General features: G+C 63.2%; 3 protein-coding genes across 16 annotated transcripts in view; 2 read left to right on the forward strand and 1 right to left on the reverse strand.

Moving 5' to 3' along the window:
• SLC9A3R2 (SLC9A3 regulator 2) lies at positions 7 to 11,418 on the forward strand. 3 transcript variants are annotated; one of them, XM_018040111.1, is made up of 7 exons: positions 7 to 394; positions 2,703 to 2,903; positions 7,771 to 7,950; positions 9,520 to 9,673; positions 9,752 to 9,795; positions 10,146 to 10,208; positions 10,442 to 11,418. In XM_018040111.1, exons 1-7 carry the CDS (start codon positions 182 to 184, stop codon positions 10,598 to 10,600), a joined length of 1,014 nt encoding a protein of 337 aa, XP_017895600.1. In that variant the 5' UTR covers positions 7 to 181; the 3' UTR covers positions 10,601 to 11,418. The 3 variants fall into 3 exon arrangements, with proteins under 3 accessions (XP_017895600.1, XP_017895601.1, XP_017895602.1); XM_018040112.1 differs by lacking the exon at positions 10,146 to 10,208; XM_018040113.1 differs by lacking the exons at positions 7 to 394; positions 2,703 to 2,903 and adding an exon at positions 5,278 to 5,479.
• Positions 12,041 to 18,467, reverse strand: NTHL1 (nth like DNA glycosylase 1). 5 transcript variants are annotated; one of them, XM_018040109.1, is made up of 6 exons: positions 18,073 to 18,467; positions 16,288 to 16,526; positions 15,491 to 15,778; positions 14,436 to 14,595; positions 12,349 to 12,454; positions 12,041 to 12,261 (listed from the first exon to the last, which is right to left on the reverse strand). In XM_018040109.1, exons 2-6 carry the CDS (start codon positions 16,360 to 16,362, stop codon positions 12,138 to 12,140), a joined length of 753 nt encoding a protein of 250 aa, XP_017895598.1. In that variant the 5' UTR covers positions 16,363 to 16,526; positions 18,073 to 18,467; the 3' UTR covers positions 12,041 to 12,137. The 5 variants fall into 5 exon arrangements, with proteins under 5 accessions (XP_017895598.1, XP_017895595.1, XP_017895596.1 ...); XM_018040106.1 differs by lacking the exon at positions 18,073 to 18,467 and adding an exon at positions 17,544 to 17,692 and having other exon boundaries at positions 16,288 to 16,523; XM_018040107.1 differs by lacking the exon at positions 18,073 to 18,467 and adding an exon at positions 17,544 to 17,692 and having other exon boundaries at positions 15,605 to 15,775.
• TSC2 (tuberous sclerosis 2) overlaps positions 17,807 to 19,550 on the forward strand; it is a 30,729-nt gene continuing 28,985 nt past the window's right edge. For 7 of the 8 annotated variants that reach the window (XM_018039824.1, XM_018039826.1, XM_018039825.1 and 4 more), the window contains exons 1-2: positions 17,807 to 17,911; positions 18,471 to 18,635. In XM_018039824.1, coding sequence (XP_017895313.1) covers positions 18,498 to 18,635 — 138 coding nt within the window. In that variant the 5' untranslated portion in view covers positions 17,807 to 17,911; positions 18,471 to 18,497. 8 annotated transcript variants of the gene reach the window in all.

Consider the following 19,550-nt stretch of genomic DNA (forward strand, 5'->3'; position numbering starts at 1 on the left):
AGAGCCCGAGCCCGAACCGGAGGCGACGGGAGCCGAGCCGAGCTGGAGCCTCCGAGGCCGCCACCGGGTCCTCAGCGACGCCGCCGCCGCCGCCTCCGCGCCGCCCCAGCGCCCCTGCCCGCCCTGCGACGGGCGTGAGCGCCGTGGCCAGCCCTTGGCCGGCCGGTGGGCAGCGGGCGCCATGGCCGCACCAGAGCCCCTGCGGCCGCGCCTGTGCCGCCTGGTGCGCGGCGAGCACGGCTACGGCTTCCACCTGCACGGGGAGAAGGGCCGCCGCGGGCAGTTCATCCGGCGCGTGGAGCCTGGTTCCCCCGCCGAGGCGGCCGCGCTGCGCGCCGGAGACCGGCTGGTCGAGGTCAACGGCGTCAACGTGGAGGGCGAGACGCACCACCAGGTGGGTGTCTGCGCTCCGCCACCGGCCCGCCGGCCCGCAGACCCGCCGCGCACCCCCACCCCGCAGCCCCAGCGCGCGTCCCTGCCCCGCGCGCCGGTGACCACCGGGCTCAGTGCTGCCTGCGCCCAGGCCTCCGTCCCTTCTCTGAGGCAGGAGGGGATCGCATAGGGGCCTCTGTGGGCTCCCGTGGAGAGGCGGGGGACGTGGCCCCCGAGGCCGCGGCAGCCGGCCTCCTTCCGCGCCTCCTCCACCCGGGTCGGTCCTGCACCGAGGGGGGTGGATCCTGGCAAGGGAGGGGCCCGCACTGCGGCTCCTGCGGGTCTCAGTCCTGGCTCTTCGCTCTTGGTCTTGTTCCGGCGCAGGGCAGTGTGTGGAGGAGCTGGCACCTCGGGGGTCTCCGTGAGCCTGGGGACCCCGGTGCTTTTCACCCAGCGTGTATATATGTGCGTGTGTGAATGCAGGGCCCTCGAGTGCACCTGCCGTGGATTTCACAGCGAGGGCACACCTGTGTGTGGGTGCATCAGTTGAGTGAGTGTGTGTGCTGGACTGTTTGCATGTGATTATATAGGTTTGCACCCCTAGATGTGTGCGTGTGTGTGTCCAGGTCTGCCTACCTGGAGGTGTGTGAACTGGGTGTGTGTGTGTGTGTGTGTGTGTATCCTCCTGTGTGTGGCTGCGTGTATATGTGTCCCAGCTGTGTGTCTGCCGGCCAGGCTGTGTGTATTCTTCTGTGTGTCTGCAGCCTGGTGTACTAGTGTGTGTCCTGGCCCAGGGTGTCTGGATCCTGGTGGGAGTTGCCGCTGGTGGCAACACATTCCTGTCCTCAGAGGCTGCTGGGCGGCCTGGCTGGGATCACAGGTCGCAGCCCCTGCCTCTTGCAGCGGAAGATAAAGGCCAGAAGGAGGTTCTCTGGAGGTTCTAACCCCCAGGGGGTGTCCAGTGACTCACATGGCTCAAGACCAGTCTTCTTCACCCCTTCTACTTAGGGTCCTCTGTGTCCCTCACCCCACCTTTTGCAGGACCAGCCCTGGGCCTTGAGAGTCATAAACTGGCTCCTGGTTGGGCTGGGGCTGCCCTTTGCTTATATCCTGGGAGGTTTTGTGTTTCCCCTTGTCAGCTGGCCTTCTGCCGTTTACTCAGAGTGTCAGCTGGATGGACTGTTTGCTGAAGGAGGGTGAGGGTCAGGGCTGAGAGCTTGGATGGACAGGCCATGGGGAGGGCCTGGCCTCTGTTTAATCATTGTCGCCACCTTTGCCCCAAGAGTGAAGCTTGCTTGTCCCAGGCCTCCCGGGGTGCTGGTCTCTAGGAACCTCAGACACAGGACCCTGTGAGACCTTCCTACTGTCTTGGCAGGGAGAAGGTACAGTTCCAGTTCCCATTTTACAGATGAGAAGACTGATGCTTGGAGATACTGGGTGACTCGTCCGTGTCCCACAGTCAGGAAGCATCAGGGTCCAGGGTTCCTGTGACTCTGGGAGTGATGGGGAGAGACAGGTGTAGAGGAGGGCTGGGGCAAAGACGGGCCCGGTTCAGACCCTCCTCTTTTGATAGCATCTACTGGGCCCCACCGGTCCTTCCCGAGGCCTTGGGGAGGGGTTGGGTGTTGCCCTCCCTAAACCAATGCCCAGTGGGCACTGCCCTCCTGCAGGCACACACTGGCAGGTATGGTCTTGCACGTGCTCTAGACACGTCACAGACACTGCGTAACGACACCTACCCCTGCCCACCTCTGCCTACGGCCTCTGAATCCCGCTTTCTGGGTTGTGGGTGTGCTCCTGAGTAGGCGCCTTGCCACAGGACCCCAGGTGGTCTCCCCGCTGCTCTAGCAGGAACAAGTTCAAGGTCGTGGTCTGGAAGAGAACAGAAGGCCTAGAGGCGGAAGTTTAGACCGTGTTCCACTCCTGGAAAGACAGAGATAGGCACAGAGACCCCGAGCCTGGGACCCAGGGAGTCACTTCTCCCCTTCAAACCTAGACCTAGAGACACCTTGAACTAGAAGGCTGCAGGCTGCAGGCCATACACAGGCACATACCCGCAGACTGAAAACCTGAAGCCCAGCCGAACACGGTCATTGTCACTTCCCAGGCCCTTGCAGCCTGGGCCCTGGTGCCTGCAGCCCCGGGAGAAGAGGGAGGCAGCTGCTGGAGCCGGGGGTGGGGGGTGGGGCCGGCGGGCCTCTCAGTCCAGCCGCCCACCGCTGCCTGGGCTCGTGGCCTGCCTGCCGCCCTGGGCCAGCCCGAGGTGGGGCCGCTGCCCTGTGCTGCCTGGAGTGCCGGCCGTGACTCGGTCCCACACTTGCCTACCCCAGGTGGTGCAGAGGATCAAGGCCGTGGAGGGGCAGACGCGCCTGCTGGTGGTGGACAAGGAGACAGACGAGGAGCTCCGTCGGCGGCAGCTGACCTGCACCGAGGAGATGGCCCGGCGAGGGCTGCCGCCAGCCCATGACCCCTGGGAGCCGAAGCCAGACTGGGCACGAGCGGGCAGCCTCAGCTCCGAGGCCACCCAGGAGGTACGGTGGGCTCTGCTCACAGCGACGACCCTGGCCTCATCCACACCACCGTCTTGTCCTCCACTGCCTCCCTGGGCCCCTTCTCCGCCCCTGCTGACGACCCGCTTGGCTACTTGGAGCCACCCTTTCTGCCCTCAGCCTGTGCTCTCAGCCCTTGCAGTCCAGTAGCCTGGCTTTTGTCCCCGCCCCTGTCTGGGCCCTCTCCCCTGGGATGCTCATCAGAGCTGCTGTCCCAGGAAGGACAGGTCACTCTGACGAGCTGCCCCCTCCCTGGCCTGGGGGCTGAGGGACGTGGGGAGGGGCTGCTGGGATGTCCCAAGACTGAGCGTGCTCAGCTCTGTGCCTGTGTTGGGTGTCTGTCTCTCTGTCCGTCCATATGAGGAGCCTGCTTGTGCTGTGACAGCTGTGGAGGGGCTTGGCCCTCCTCTGTAGGACTGAGAAGACTCTCCAGGCAGGGTCCTCAGCTCAGTGGTGGTCTGTGGGGGCTGGGGCACCTGCCCTTGCTCGCTGCCCCCTTCGGATTGGAAAAGTCAGCTGGGAAGGAGCTGGGGGTTCGTGTGGGGGCAGCCCAGTTCTGCCTCTCGCTGGGTAGCCAGGCCTGACGGGGGTGGCCCTATTGGGGCAGCATGTAGAGCTCTCCTGAGCCTGCTTGTCCAGACCTCCCGGAAGCCCCATGGTACTGCCTTCATGTCCTGCCACCTCATTTTATTAAAAAAAAAAAGAAAGAAAAAAAAAACCTCTTAAAGGAGGATTCAAGCCAAGGGGTTCCCCAGACCCCACTTTGAGAACCACTGGCCTAGGGCAGTTTCTGGGTATCCAGGGGACCCTGACACCTGCCCTCGCCTGGCTGTCTCCATGGCAAGCTGCTGGGCCTGTGACCTGGGTGCTGGGGGGCTTCGGGCTTCCCCTGGGGGAAGGGCATTCCCAGTGGGGGGAGGGGGGAGCCTGGGCACAGGCATGGGCATGAACCTCTGCCACCCTTTCTGTTCTCTGTGGCTCGAGGGCAGGCTGGGAGTTGGTTAGGGCCACAGTGCCGAGTCCTGGAATCTGGACTTCGCCCCGGGGCCACTGAAGACCACAGTAGGGGTTTAAGGGTTAGGTTTGTGGTTTCAGGGGAGCCCAGGTGCAGCGTGCTGGCTGAGCGCCCCACCCCCACCACCTAAGAGCTGGAGCCTCCCTCCTTCCCAGGGCACCTCACCCCCAGGAGGAAGCGCCCTGGGCGTTTATCCATTGACTTAGACACAAATGGCTGAGTTCACCTTCCTGTGGAAAAAGCTGCCCTCAAGCCTTATCTGGAGGATGGGGAGGCACCTTGTCCTTGGGTGGGACCTTTCCCCTCCACTATTTCAGGCTCTGGGGGCTGCAGGAAGCCCTAGGAGGGGTCTTCCTCTGGATGTATTTTTAGAGGAACAAAGTGGGGCCCGTCTGGCAGGTCCCTCCATGGTGGGGGCTGGCCTGGGGATGGGGCTTCAGTTCATGGGAGTCCCTGAGGATGGGGTCTCTTGGTTTCCACCCCCCAACCAGCGAGCCGTGATTTAATTGGCAGAGTTCAGAACATGGGAAGGAGGGGCGGGGGCTCTTCGACCTCCACAAACCAGGCTTAGCTTCTGCCCCTGTGGGCCGTCAGGGAGCCTGCCTGAACAGCGCTCGTATACAGGCCTGTCCTGGTGGGGCCCCGATGGCAGTGGGATTGGAGAACCGGGGAGAGATGGATGGCGTGGCTTGCAGGACCAAGATGGTGGTTTGCTCTGTGGGAGGGAGGGCCCCTCTGGCTCTCGCAGCCTCAGTTTCCTCCCGCCCTGGGCAGGGGTGCGGGAGGGGGGGTGGGGGACACTGGTGCGGCGGGCCCTCCCCGCGGGGGCCTGTCAAGGCTGTCAGTGGTGACTCAGCCCTGCTTCGGGCTGTGCTGGGGTGGCTGCAGCTGCGGTGCAGCTGATCCTGACGGCGGTGATGGGGGCCCGCCTCCATCAGAGATGGGGCAGCGGGCAGTGCCAGCCGTGGGGGTGTGACAGGCCCCAGGTGCACCTCCTCTCACACCCAGTTCTGGAGGCCTTTGGGGGAGTGAGGGGACAGGGTCCTGCAGGGTGTGCAGGGCTTACAGGTAGGCTTGGGGGGGCCCCTGGTTCCTGGTCCCTGCCCCCCACCTGGAGCTGCAGCAGGACTGCCTCTTGTTTGGCGGCCAGGGTACCCTCCTTGGCCTCCTGGCCTCCACCCCTGGGTCCTGGGAGCAGGGCAGGGCCTCCCAGCAGCTTCCTTCCTTCCTTTCTTGGGACGGAAACCTGGCTGGTAGGGGGCGCCGGGCTGGAGCCTGAGCAAGGGAGGGGGACTCAGTCACCACCCTGTTCCCCAAAGTGACTCAGCCCCGTGTCCCCACCCGTCCCTGGGGAGCCTGGGCCACAGTGGGAGGTGGATAAATGGGGTGGCAGGCTGTGCTGGCCCGAGAGCTCAGGCCACTCCAGCTGGACGCCCTGCCCGACGCTTCTGTCCCAACTCCCATGGCCCGCTCTGGGAATGCCGTGCCATCCGCCCCGGCCCCGGGAGCCCCTCCACAGAGCCCATCTCGGGGGCTTGTGCAGGTCAGGCGGGTTGGGGGCGGGGTGGGCAGTGAGGTCAACAGCACCCAGCTTAAGTCTCTGGCACCCAGGCTTGGCAGAGGGGACCCTGGGCACCCTGGTGTGAGCAGGCTGGACCCTGAGCAACAATGGGGGCCTTTCTCTGCCCGGGCTGGTGAGTCACCATATGGGGGGGTGTAGAGCCTGGCTCCAAGAGTTACCCCCATGCCAGCCTCTTGGACTGGTCACAGGCAGGGCTGGGAGTCAAGCGCTTGTCCAGCTCAGGGGTAGTCTGTTTGGAACTGGGGCTTGGAAGCCCCTGGAAGCCCAAGGGCCCAGCTGGGAGGCTGCAGGAAGAGCTCTGAGCCAGGCTGGAGAGAGGAATGCGAGCAATGCGCTGGGCCAGCCTGCACCCCCTCCCAGCCTGCTGCGCTGGGCCTCTCCCGGGGCCTCTCTCTGGGTCCCCAGGCCACTGGCCTCACTCTTCGGCCACTGCAGCCCCCCAGCCCGAGGGTCCAGTGCCAAGTCTGGTGCTCCTTGGACCCTGATCCTAATGCGAGGGAGGTGGGCCAAATGTTAGTGGCGGGAGATGGCTGTCCTGGGTCTAGCCAGGGAGATGGCCAGTGTGGTCTCGAACCGGAAGTGACTGCATTCAGTCTGGCCTCATGGCCCCGGATGCCCCCTAGTCCTGCTTCCTGTTTGGGGGCCTTGAAAGACCTCGGCCTGGAACCACTGTGGAGGGCGTGGGAAGAGCCTCAGGGGAGGGCTGTCTCTCACACCACAGGTCACCGCAGGGGTCTGTGGAGCCTGTTTGCACGCCTGTGTGGATGTCTGGTCTCTGTGACTGTGTGAGGTGCCTCGGCCATCTGGGCCCGCGTCCACCTACCAGGTGTGGTCATGTCACACGTCCAGGGTCCCACACGGCCCTGGCCAGCCTCAGAACCTGTGGTCTGACAGCCCGAGCCTGAGAGTCGCCTCAGAGCCACACACCTGTGCTTGCAGCTGTGTTTGGAGAGGGCCCAGTCTGTGGGGTCCTGGAGAACCTGGGTGTCTGCCCGGCCGATCCCCTGGAGGATGGAGGAGCAGCAGCCCCAGCCCCTGGAATTCCTGGGGCAGATGGTGGCCTGCAGCAGGGGTTCCTGGGGGGCTTTGGAGATCAGGGACTCTTTGGGGATCAGGAACGGGCCCCTGGAGGAGGGGCCCAGGCTGGACTGGAAGGTGTTCCCCACTGGTAGGAAGGCCCAGATGCTGGGGCAAGGTACCAACCTGTAAGGAAGGGCACTCTTGGTTCCACGGCAGGGTGGCCACAGTCAGATTTGGGGGATTTGGGGTGAGCTTGGAGGCCTGGAGGCTGGCTCTCCCAAGTGTGGCCCCCCACCTGGCCCAGTGTCCCTGGCCACACACAGGGAGGTGGAAGGCCAGGCCCCAGTGAGCACCCCCGCCCCTGCACGCACATTTGAGCCCTAAGCGCTGGGGAAACCTGAGCTGCTGGCCGCCTGCTCCCTCCGGCCACCGCCATGTTAGACTGAGCGTCGCAGCCGCTGGCCACTCAGCGCTGGTCATTGCCTCAGGCCCCGGTGGGGTCCTGGGGTCTGGCCCCTGCCTGCACGGCCCCCTGCACCCCCTGGCCCAGAGCCCTACTGCAGGATGCCAGAGGTAAACGGAGGCAGGACCCTTGGGTGTGGGTAGGCATCCTCAGGGCACCAGGAGCCCCCGGGGCCAGAGGGGCAGGTGGGAGGCAGGCCCCTCTGCTTGCTCACTGGACTCCAGCGTGTGGGGATGGGGGCCGCTGTAGCTGCTCTGGAATGTGAAGGCAAACACAGCTGCAGCCGCTGCCACCAGCCCCAGGGAGACCTGTGGGAGTGTAAACAAAGCTGGAGCCCTACCCCAGCAGACCCACACTCGGAGTAAACAACAGGCGGGGCTGCCCTCCTGGAACAGAGAGGCGGGGCAGCTCACCTCGCCTGCTCCCTCCTCGGCTCGGGTCTGTGCCCAGGCATAGCCTCGACCCAGTGGATTCTCCCAATCCCGCTGTAAGGCCTTTGATCGCATCACAGGTCCACTGGGGGTTTGGAAACCAAGCCTTTGTCCAAGATCCCAAAGTTGGATCATCATAGGTGGCCTAAGCGCCCCCACGCCCCAGGACGGGTCTCTGAGACGAGGGGCTACCGTCAGGTGGGGGTATGAGGCCAAGTGCTGCCTTGGCACCCAGCGGGGTGTGGGGTGGGTGTGGGCTGGAGGCCTCGGGCGTCAGCATCTCTCAGGTGGGAGGAGGTCAGAGCTGGAACCTCACCAGGTGTCCCTAACGCCTGCAGGATGCCAATGGGCCCCTGAGGGAGCTGCGCCCAAGGCTCTGCCACCTACGGAAGGGCCCCCAGGGCTACGGGTTTAACCTGCACAGCGACAAGTCCCGGCCCGGACAGTACATCCGCTCAGTGGACCCCGGCTCCCCTGCTGCCCACTCTGGTCTCCGTGCCCAGGACCGACTCATAGAGGTACCCGCCACTGGGGCTGCGGGGAGCGGGCTGCCCCGTGTGTACCTGTGTCCTGCTGTGCGTGCCTCTGTGTGTCTGTGCCTGTGTGTGTGTACGCCTATGTGTCTGCCTATCCGTGTCCGTGTGTATATGTGTCTGTGCCTGTGTGCTGTGTGTCCATGTGTATCTATCTCTGTGTGTGTGTCTGCCCTTGCATGCCTGTAGGTGTGTCCGTGTCTGTCTGTGTGTGTGCATGTGCGTCTGTGTGCCTGTATGTGTCCTTGTGTATCTGTCTGCACCTATGTGCCTGTAGGTGTGTCCGTGTCTATCTGTGTGTGTGCGTGCACGTCTGTGCACCTGTATGTGTCCCTGTGTATCTGTCTGCACCTGCGTGCCTGTAGGTGTGTCCGTGTGTGTGCACATGCGCCTGTGCACCTGTGTCCATGTGTATCTGTGTGTCTGCACCTGTGTGCCTGTAGGTGTGTCCATGTGTATCTATCTATGTGTGTGCGCCTGCAGGCCTGTGTGTCTGTGTGTACTTATCTGTGTGTGTGCACCTGCATGCCTGTAGGTGTGTCCGTGTCTGTGCGTCTGTATGTCCGTGTGTATCTATCCATGTGTGTCTGCACCTGCGTGCCTGTAGGTGTGTCCGTGTCTGTCTGTGTGTGTGCATCTGTGCGCCTGTGTCTGTCTGTATCTGTGTGTGTGTCTGCACCTGCATGCCTGTAGGTGTGTCCATATGTGTGTGTGCGCACCTATGTGTGTTCGAGTGTATCTGTCTGTCTGCACCTGCGTGCCTGTAGGTGTGTCTGTTTATCTGTGTGTGTCTGTGCGCCTGTATGTGTCTGTGTGTATCTGTGTGTCTGCACCTGCGTGCCTGTAGGTGTGTCCGTGTCTATCTGTGCGTGTGCATCTGTGCGCCTGTATGTGTCTGTGTGTATCTGTGTGTCTGCACCTGCGTGCCTGTAGGTGTGTCCGTATGTGTGTGTGCGCACCTATGTGTGTTCGAGTGTGTCTGTCTGTCTGCACCTGCATGACTGTAGGTGTGTCCGTGTCTGTCTGTGCGTGTGCATCTGTGCACCTGTATGTGTCTGTGTGTATCTGTGTGTGTCTGCACCTGTGTGCCTGTAGGTGTGTCCGTTTATCTGTGTGTGTCTGTGCGCCTGTATGTGTCTGTGTGTATCTGTGTGTGTCTGCACCTGTGTGCCTGTAGGTGTGTCCGTTTATCTGTGTGTGTCTGTGCGCCTGTATGTGTCTGTGTGTATCTGTGTGTCTGCACCTGCGTGCCTGTAGGTGTGTCCGTATGTGTGTGCATGTGCCTGTGCACCTGTATGTGTCCGCGTGTATCTATCTGTGTGTTTGTCTGCATCTGTGTGCCTGTAGGTGTGTCTGTGTGTATCTATCCACGTCTGTGTGTCTGGGCCCCAGGTCCTCTGCAGGAGGAAGATTCTGGGAACCTGAGCTGGTGCTCCTCTTGCTGCTGCAGCTGGTGACGGCACTGATGAATATTTGATGCCACACCTGTCCGGGTGGCTTGAGGGGCTGGTGGGGACCAGTCCCCAGGCAGCACTGACCCTGTGCTGGTGGCAGGTGAACGGGCAGAATGTGGAGGGGCTGCGCCATGCAGAGGTGGTGGCCAGCATCAAGGCGCGGGAGGACGAGGCCCAGCTGCTGGTGGTGGACCCCGAGACGGATGAACACTTCAAGCGGCTGCGGGTCACACCCACCGAGGAGCATGTGGAGGGTGAGCGGCTGCTTTGGGGCCCAGGGCTGGGGTGAAGCATCGGGGGCCCGAGTGGTCAGTTACATACTGTCCCCACAGGTCCACTGCCATCGCCGGTCACCAACGGGACCAGCTCGGCCCAGGTGAGAGGGTGGGAGCAGACAGGGTGGGCTCGGGGACCTCAGGGGCACTTCTGGGAGCCCCTCCTGAGACCTCAGTCCTGGTGTCACGTGGTCGTGACACTGAGCCCGGCCCTGTCACTCCCAGCTTTAAGGCCCCTTGGGTCCTGTCCGGGCCCAGCCGCACCCCACCCCACAGGGCACTCAGGCACCTCCAGGTTTTAGTCGAGGCTCAGTGCCACTGCCAGATGCAGGAGTAAATGCAGCTCTGGTGTGTGCACGTGTGTGCACACACTTGTGTCCATGTGTGCACGTGTGTGTGCACAGTCTCCTGGGTGGGCCCCTGAAGCCACACCTCACCCTTGGTTTCCCAGCTCAATGGTGGCTCCGTGTGCTCGTCCCGAAGTGACCTGCCCGGCTTAGACAAGGACACTGAGGTAGTGGGTGCCCCTCCACTTCCAGTGCTGCTGCTCACATGCTGGGGGGCCTGAGGCCTTGGGGGCGGGCATCTGTGGAGCTGTCAGCCTGAGCCGTGAGGCCGCTGCCTCTAGGAAGCCTTCCTGGGCCTGCTGCCAGGTGGCCTCTGGCGCCAGCTCCCTGGGGAGGGCCACCTGCCTGGGGGCTGGGGTCCAGGGCTCACTGGCCACCTGCCCACCGTGTCCACCCCTAGGATGGCAGCACGTGGAAGCGAGACCCTTTTCAGGAGAGCGGCCTTCACCTGAGCCCCACAGCAGCTGAGGCCAAGGAGAAGGCGAGAGCCACCAGGGTCAACAAGCGGGCACCACAGATGGACTGGAACCGGAAGCGCGAGATCTTCAGCAACTTCTGAGCCCCCTGCCTGCTCCCCACCGGCTCTTCCCCACGGGCCTTGGCCTCGCCCTTCGGACTGCCCAGAGCTCCCCACGCCCCGGTGGACTGGAGGGGGCATCCTTACCCCTAAGCTGGGGTGGTCCCACCACCACCCGCAGGGTGTTAGGGGAGTGTGGCCACAAGATGGGCAGAGGGAGCCCCTGAGATGTGAGAGACCCAGAGAGACAGTGAGGGGCAGGGGGAGAAACGGGGGGCAAGGGCCAGTGGGGAGGGGCGGTGGTGACCCGCGGGCTGGCCGCCATGCTGACTGCCTGGGCTTGCTGACTTACAGGAATTTGTGGTTTTGCTTTTTTTTTTTTCCAGAAGGATCTCTAGCTCCACATATGTTTCCACTTAATAGCAGAGCCCCGCCCCCACCCCCTCAGGACGTGCTCTCTAAATACTTGCAATAAAACAAACCTTTCTCTGCACACCATTCCCCCCCAACCCCCTCAGCAGCAGCCATTCCAAGTGGGAGTCCCAGGGACAGGGCTGGGGGCTCGCAGGCTTCAGGGCAGGGGCTGTGAGAGATGCCCTCTGCCCTGTCCTGGGGTGGGCGGTCTGAGGATGGAGGCCCCGTGCCCCTGAGAAGGGCACCTCTGGACAGGCCCCTCATGCCTGCAGGGAAGCCCCCAGGAAGGATCCCAGGCTCTGGGCTTGGCCCCTGCCGGGAGCCTCCCGGGAGGAGCCCCGATCTGCCTTCCCTCTGCCCAGATCCTGACCCACCGACCGACATCGCTGTCTGCCCTACAAGCCATAGCGCATGCGCGCCCTCAGAATAAACAGGCCTTCCTTGGACCCCGGCTGTCTGTCCTTCCTGAGTCTGCGTGTGGGGGGTTGGGGGCCCATGGTCCAGGCAGGGAGGCGGCAGCCCGCAACGGCCCAAGACCCAGCTGAGGCACACAGCCCCCTTCCTAAGCCTCCGCTCCCCAGATCCATCTGCCTGGCCCCTCCCAGCGCACTGGCGACCCCTGTGCCTCGGAGCCCTGCCCTCCTGTTAACAGACTGGGCCCCAGCCCCCTGCAGGAGCATGGAGGTCAGGCCTCTGCCCTGTGTTGGCCTGCCTGGGCCTGCTGGCATCCTAGGATGAGGCCAGGTGGCTGTGTAAACACCGGGGGCGGGGCCTCGAGGCGGGAGCCAGACTCTTGGGGCACAAGTTCAGGAGGGGGCGTGTTCCCAGGTCCCCAGCCAGCTGCTGAGGGAAGCAGCTGGTGTCCCCTGCGGGCTTCCAGACAGCTGGCTGCAGCTGGCTCCCACGACCCCCGCCCCAGCACGCAGCCCAGATCGTCACGTCCCCATCCCAGCCTCCCAGGCCGCCCTGTTCCAGACACATGTGAGCATGGGTGTGCACACAGCTCACACGTGTGCTTTCCAGCCTGTCCCCCGCCCCCGCCCCAGTACAACTCAGCCAGACCCTAACTGCAAACAACCCCCAAGCTTTATTATAAACAGGCTACAGCTCCCCAGCAAAGGCACAGACAGTGGCCAGAGTGGCGCCGGGCAGAGGCCCCAGGCCCTCAGAGTCCCCGTGCAGCTGGGCACAGGGCCCGGTTGAGGCAGGCCTGGCAGCGTGGGTGGACGGGCAGGCAAGTCTGTTGGCCAAAGCCCACCAGCAGGCCGTTGATTTCTCTCCACAGTTCCCTGTGGGGGTGGGAGTCATCAGTGTGGAGGGAGGGAGGGAGCCCACCGAAGGGAGCCCGCTCCACCCCATCCTGGGGGTGGGCACACCTGGGCAGCCACTCCTCCAGAGCCCTTCGGGTTTCCTCTGGGGACCTGGTTGCCTCCTTGGTCCACCTGAGTCGGTTGGCGATTCTGTGCACATGTGTGTCCACTGCTGCTTAGAAATGGGACAGGGTGAACACTCGGCAGGCTCACTGGGCCAGACTGCCCACCCCTGCCCGTGGCTCCCAACGTGGGTGGGTGGGGGGTCCCCGTGGCCCCTCCCCTGACCCCCCCAGCTTCTGAGGAGGGCCCAGAACTGCTTAGGCCTGACAGAGGGTTGCCTGGGCCTGTGGCTGGGCAGGGGCTGAAGCCAGACTCATAAGTCTTGGCCTTTTAGACAGGGTGCAGGCAGCAGTGCCTACTGGCACTGGCTGTGGTGCCAGGCTGGATGGCAGCAGCTCGGCCCGCAGAGACAGCACCTGCCACTGCACCGTCAGTGACGGAGCGGCGAGCGTGGCCAGGACAGCTGCAGATGTCGTCCACCTGGCCGCAGCCCCTGCTCCCCTGACCGGCCACCTGGGGGCTCGGCCAGAGCACCTGCTCGGTGGGGCCCCCTCCCCTCACCAGATGCGATCCCTGCCTCCTCCCCGCGTTGTGTCTGCCCAAGAGAAAGCGAGAAAGTGTGTTCCTGCAGCAGCTCACTTCCCTGCTGCTAGCTGCCTGGAAAAAGACTCAGCCTTCCCCCAGCAGCTGTGATGGGCATCCCTGGGGCTCAGGGAGAGCAGGTGAATGGAGAAGTCACACCCTGGGGTCACCAAGGCTCAGCTTTTTTCTCTGTAACATGGAAGAGACCGCTCCCTTAAGTTACCCAGGGCTGCACCAAACTGTGAGCCCCCTGGGGGGCTGGTCCAAGAGGGCTCTGCACCTCTGGGCCGCTAATGGGAGCCAATGCTTCCCCCACTTCGTGGCCCAGTTCAGAGAGGCCAAGTGCCTCACCCAGGGTCACCAGGCTGGCAGGGTGCCCAGCCCCCACCAGGGTCACCCTGCAGCTGGCCGGGTCCACAGACAACCATGAAGCACATGGTTCTCACACTCCACCAGTCCAGCTGAGAGCGGGCCCTTCCCCACAGACCCGCCCGCCCGCTCCTGGACATGGGCAGCTGAGGACAGATGCCAGGAGAAGCTCGAGTGTCTGCTGAGTGTCTGCCAGCCGCGGGAGCCCAGTGGGGGTGGGGGGCTCTGCCCTGGCCGGGCTCCTGCACGGCGGGGCTTCTGAGCGCCTGCCTGGGGGGGCGGGTGTGTGTGTGGGGCGGGGCCCTCCTCCTCCCATGGGCAGTGCCGGGAAGGGGTCCCCAGCCCAGGGGCAGGCTGCACCAGCCACAGGAGCCCTGGGGCATTCCCGACCGCCTCTCCTGGCTCCTCTGCACAAGTCCCTGAGAAGTGCCTGGGTGGGGGCACACAATGGGTCACGGGTCAAGGCCTGGTTCCCAGGCTGACTGGGCCTGTGCCGTGAGGCCTCGGAAGCCCCAACCCACTGGGCAAAGAGCTGAGGAGGCCGGCCCACCCTGACAGATGCCAGGGTCTCTCTCCACTTGGAGCTCCTCCAGGGCCAGGATGTGCCACAAGGACCCGGGAGAGGATTCCAGGAAGGGCCACCCCCACCCCGGGGTTTCATCTCCCGGAGCTCCTGCTCTGGCCTCTCCCGGCCCCGTGGCTCTGCAGATGCTGTTCCTTCTGCCCGGACCGCGCTTCCTCCTCTTGGCCCGGCCAGCCCGCCTCGCCACTCGGCTCTTGGACGATTTGTCACCGTCTTAGGAAGTCCTCCAGACGCCCCAGACCAGGCTGGCTCCAGTGGCGCCCTGCATGCCCCGTCAGTGTTCCTACCCTCGAGTGAGGAGCTGTCTGATGTCTCTCTCGCTCAGGCGGCACAGTCCCGAGTCGGCCGTGGGCCTCTCCCGGGGCTCAGCCCACCACACGTGCTTGGCAAACAGGAGCTCCTCCTATCAGTACCCGTCTCTGGGTGGGGCAGCCTCGCTCCTGACCCTTTGGGCTGAGTTGTGAACGAGGAGACCTGAGCTGGGGACGTGGGGAACCTCGACAGCAGCCAGCAAGCCTGGAGCTGGCCACTCCCACCTCGCTTGCGCTCCACTCACCAATGCCTGACACAGTGCCCCAGGCCACCGCCATGGCCAAGTGCGCCATCTTGGGCCCGACACCGGGCAGCGCCACCAGCTCTGCCACGGAGGCTGGGATGTCCCCACCGTAACGCTGCTGCAGGATTGCAGTGGTCTGTTTGATGTACTTCACCTTGCTCTGAAAGATTGCGGGGGGTGAGCCCTGGAGGTCAGGGGTATTACCTGACTGGGGAGAACAAGGCGCAGAGAAGACCCCCAGGTGCCCAGAGCTACCCATCACCGGTCCAGGACACAGTCAGAGGCACCTGCTTGCCAAGGGCAGCAGGAAGACCAAGGGATGCCCAGCACAGGCCTACCTCCCACCTGCCTGGGCCCCAGGACAAGTGTGTGGGGTCTGGTTTGAGTCCCCCTGCCCCATCACTCTCCACGGGAGACCAAGCAGGCTAAGAAGGGCCGGCCATATCAGCAGCTGGGCTCGACAGCACCTGGGCCTTCAGGAAGGAAGGCTGGAGACTGGGGCTCCCCCGCTGCCGCCAGGCCAGCAGGACAGTTCCTATCCTGGGCCTGAGTGGACAGGGCTATTCAAAACCCATTTGACAAACTGCAGCCCAAGCCAGTGCCACGGGGAAACGCCCCGCCCACCCGCCACCCTGCACTCCCCTCTGCTGCTCCCGAGGGGAGGGGAGGGGAGGGGAGGGGGGGGGAGGGGAGGGGAGGGGGGGAGGGGAGGGGAGGGGGGAGGGGAGGGGAGGGGGGGAGGGGAGGGGAGGGGGGGAGGGGAGGGGAGGGGAGGGGAGGGGAGGGGAGGGGAGGGGAGGGGAGGGGAGGGGAGGGGAGGGGCAGGGCCGGGCACTCCAGGGAGGCTCCAAGTCAACAAAGGGCTAAGTGGGTGGGCAGCCTTAGCGAGGAAGGGAAGGGCCAGGAGGCTGGGCGGGGAGGGGGAGGAAGGAAGGGGTGGGCTGCAAACAGGAAAGGCCAAGGAGCTCTGGGGTCTGGACTGAGGCCCCACCGCCCAGCCCCCTGTGGGCTGGTCAGAGAGGCAAGGGCAGGATGGGGCTCCAGGGGAAACTCACAGCCAGGGATGCCTGCTCCAGCGACTGCCCCCGCCCCCTGCAGCTGTTCAGCTTCCTTGACACCTTTTGCAAGCCAGCGGTGCCCCTAGGCCTGCTGGCCACAGGCTGGCTCACCCTCCAGAAGCCCACAGGATAGATGAGCGTTCCCAGTGTGCTGTCATCCGTTTGCAGGATGCTGTCCACCGTCAGGCCCCGGGCCCGTAGCCGCTGCATGGCGCCCGCTGTCACCTGGTCCTTGGTCTGGCTGGAGAGCATCAGGGACAGCAGCACCTGGTACCTCTGCACCTGCTTGCACAGGGACAGCCACCAGGGTGGTGGCGGGTCCTGAGTGCTCACCGTGGCCAGGCCCCAGCCAAGCCCTTTACTCATCTCCACGTGTCACCCCGGGCCTGGCCAAGGAGGCGTGTGTGGTGTCTGGCTTAGGTCTGTTTTTCCACTTGGGAAGAAGATAACTGCACCTGCTTTGTAAGATCACTGTGAGGCTTACAGAACCGCACCTGGCGCGACGCCAGTGCTCGGCACTGCTCGGTTACGCTTGTTATTGTTATCACTTCGCAAAGGATGCTGTGGTTCACTTCACAGACAAGCAAACTAAGGCCCAAGCCACAAGGTAGCAGACTTGGGATTGGAATCAGGTTGGTCTTAGGACCAGGCTCTGGGCCAGTGAGTATAAGGAACTCCCTCTCTGAGCCAATGTTACTCAACACCCCTGATGTGCCAGCTGTCCCTGCTAGAGACCTGAGAGGAAGCGAGTGTCTTGTTCAGAAGATGTCACCAGCAGTTGGGTCCCTGTCTACCTTTGGGGATGCGCTGGGGTCAAAGCAGTGCTCAGCCCCCAGCTGGTCCACGGGCGCGTCCTTCCCGCTCCTCATGGTCCGGATGTTGTCCAGCTGCCGCCGCCAGTCCTGAGGCTGCCAGGATGGTGCCTGGAGACGCTCGGCCCCCTCGCCTTCTTCACCTTCTGAGGCCTCGTAGGCCACGCTCAGTCTTCGTGCCTTCCGCCGACGCTTCACGGGACTGTAGCTTTTCCTCCCTTCTGCAAAAAGTGCCACTAGGTGTGGGCGCTGCCCTACCTGCTATCTCATCCCATATCGTTTGTTCAACAATCACCCAACAAACACCCACTATAGCCGGGGGTGCTCTGGCCTCTACAGCACGTTCTGGGCCACGTCAGCCTTCCTTATGGCGCTGCCCCTCTGGCTAAGCCCACTGCCGCACATGAGGACGCTATTGATGGCCTCCACCAGGGCATCCCCCGCTCTAGTCTCGACGCTGTCAGAGACAGCTTTCTAAAAATCTGGACTAAGTCGTGTGACTTCCTGTTGGAAACCTTTCATTGGTTTTCCTCTTTACTCGTGAAGAACTCCAAACTGCCCTGGCATCAAAGCTCCTGCACAATGTGCCTGTCCCCCCGCCATGCTTCTTGCCCACTGTGTCATCCTGTCTGTCTGGGCTTACCCTGGGGGCTTTGGGTGTCTGTGGGAATCCTCCTCTGGCCAATCCTGCAGACATCCAGGCAGGACAAGGGGCAGGGGCCCTGTCATCCTCACTTATCGCTGAGTCCCAAAGTAAGCCCTCAACAAGGAAACATGTAGGTTCCCTAATACAGACGTAAATGGTAAGAAAAGTCACACCGTTTCCCATTTTCTCTCAGAGGAACCAATCCTCTAGCGGGGGGAGAAAACATCTGGCTGGGACCTCTGAGTTGGAAGCAGTTCTCAGGACAGGGCCAGTGCGCCTCACAGTCAGCCTGGCGCAAGTGGCGTACCTTAGGGCATGCTAGTGGGGCTGGGAGGACTTTCTTGAACAGGATGTAGGCGGAGGAGGTGGGAATGTACGAACTCAGCCCGTCTGCTGGGAACCGAGCTCAAGCGGGAACTCACGGCCCGCCCCGCTGTCCCCCGACGTGCAGCCCAGGAGCTTGCTCGAGGCTGCTGGGTACCAGCCCTCGCGGCGCGGAGCCCTCATGTGCGACCGGGACCCCAGCCTCCAGTCCCTTGCAGGTTCCCTTTCCCGCCTTTCCTCCTGTGCCCCACCTCGGGCGCGGCGCTACCTGCAGCCGCCTCTCCGCTCCGGAGCGGCGCGGCCTTCTCCCCACCCGGCCTCAGACTGGCCCCAGTCCCCTGGCTCCGGGCGCGGGTCACCACCATGCTCACTCCCGCCGCGTTCATGGCGGATTTCTGCGGACTACACCTCCCGGCTGCCCCTGCGCCACTCCCACGTGACCAGACTCTCGCCCGGCCTTCCGGCCAGAGAGCGGCCCAGGACTACGTCTCCCAGCAAGCGCTGCGGCGGCCCTCGGCGCCCTCCCACGGCCGGAAGTGCGGGTCGCGCTTCCGGCGGCGGCCTGGGGCCGGGGGTGTGCTGGGTTCTCCGCCCCGGGACAGCCCGGCGCGCGGCGGGCGGGGCGAGGGGCGAGTGGTGAGTGGCTGGCGGCGTCCGGGCCGCTGGCGCCGGCTCGGCCTGCGGGGTGGCCAGACCCGACTGGGAGGCGGGGGACGCTTGCCCCTCCAGGCCTGCTCCGACCTGAGGCGGCGGGGGCGGACCCCGCGGTGTCGCGCCCGGCCCTCGGAAGCACCCACCTCAGGCTGACCCTGGAGCTCCAGGCATTCCTTGACTTTAAGTCCAGGGCGGGTGCGGGGGCGTGGTCCCTGCTCCTGGCGTCCCCCCGACAGTCCTCCCCGACACGGGGAGAAGAGAGACGTCAGACGTCGGGGCTCCCTGGACCCCGCCGCGGCCACCCCCGGGGCCCCTCCCTCACCGCACGCACTGAGTCAGGAGGCGCGGGCGGACGGCCGGGCCCTTCACGGGGTTATTTCTGGCCGGGACCGCCTGGCTGTGGTGGAGGTCTCCCGGGGGCTGTGGGAGGAAGAAAGGTCGTGCCCACTGGGAACCTAGGGTTCGCGGGCGGCCGGCGGTCCGCTGCGGGGAGGGCGAGCAGAGCCGTCCCTGAGATCTCTGCCTGATTCTCTGCACAAAGGAGTCCTCTGGTGCGTCCTTGCCCAGCATGGCTAAGCCAACAAGCAAAGATTCAGGCTTGAAGGAGAAGTTCAAGATTCTGTTGGGACTGGGGACTCCACGGCCAAACCCCAGGTCTGCAGAGGGCAAGCAGACTGAGTTTATCATCACCGCGGAAATCCTGAGAGTGAGTGAGCTGCCTGGGTCTTCTCTGCTGAATGGGAGGTGCAGGGAAGGCTGAGTTTGACCTGTCACCCCGTTCTGTGGGACTGCTGTCCCCAGCACCATGGTGGTGATGGTTTTCCTCTGGAGATTCAGGAAGTCAAGATCTTGGGAACTTGGTCCAGCACACTGGAGTTAGTATTCAGATGTTGGTGTTAAGAAAATCTATTTTGCTAGATGTAACCAGAACACCATGGTCTCAGGTGATTAGGATTATGTCCAGGTGTAACTGATAATTTGAGAGTTCCTGGGAGAAATAAGTCTTCACTCTTTTGTGTGTGTTGGAATCTCCCAGCACATGCCTACTCAGTGCTTTGCCCGTAAATAATGTTGAATTTTTGCGCTTTTTAAGTTTCCTGTCCAGAAACATGGAGAAGGCAGTGGCACCCCACTCCAGTATTCTTGCCTGGAAAATCCCTTGGATGGAGGAGCCTGGTGGGCTGCAGTCCATGGGGTCCCTAAGAGTCAGACTTCACTTTCACTTTTCACTTTCATGCATTGGAGAAGGAAATGACAACCCACTCCAGTGTTCTTGCCTGGAGAATCCCAGTGATGAGGGAGCTTGGTGGGCTGCTGTCTCTGGGGTTGCACAGAGTTGGACACGACTGAAGCAACTTAGCAGCAGCAGCAGCCCAGAAACAACCAAAACGCTCATCCGTTGGTGAAGGTGTCAGCAAAATGATAGATACATCCATAGGACGGAGAGACTGCCCAAAAAAAAGGAATGAAGCACTGATAACATGCAAAAGCATGGATGAACTTTGGAAACTTTCTAAGTGAAAGAAGCCAATCACAAAGGCTCACGTTAATGTATGATTCCGTATATATGAAGTGTCTTGAATAAGCAAACCCATAGAAACAAAGTAGATTAGCCTTTGCC

Source organism: Capra hircus, chromosome 25 (genome assembly GCF_001704415.2).
Source record: "Capra hircus breed San Clemente chromosome 25, ASM170441v1, whole genome shotgun sequence".
NCBI lineage: Eukaryota > Metazoa > Chordata > Mammalia > Artiodactyla > Bovidae > Capra > Capra hircus.

Coding starts and splice junctions, on each gene's coding strand:
- NTHL1 (XM_018040106.1), bottom strand. CDS start 17,661: ATGAACGCGGCGGGAGTGAGCATGGTGGTGACCCGCGCCCGGAGCCAG. Junction 15,779..16,287: donor ACCCCAGCGCATCCCCAAAG/GTAGACAGGGAC, acceptor TCCCTGTGCAAG/CAGGTGCAGAGGTACCAGGT. Junction 14,596..15,490: donor TGGAGCAGGCATCCCTGGCT/GTGAGTTTCCCC, acceptor GCAATCTTTCAG/AGCAAGGTGAAGTACATCAA.
- SLC9A3R2 (XM_018040111.1), top strand. CDS start 182: ATGGCCGCACCAGAGCCCCTGCGGCCGCGCCTGTGCCGCCTGGTGCGC. Junction 395..2,702: donor AGGGCGAGACGCACCACCAG/GTGGGTGTCTGC, acceptor TGCCTACCCCAG/GTGGTGCAGAGGATCAAGGC. Junction 10,209..10,441: donor GCTTAGACAAGGACACTGAG/GTAGTGGGTGCC, acceptor GTCCACCCCTAG/GATGGCAGCACGTGGAAGCG.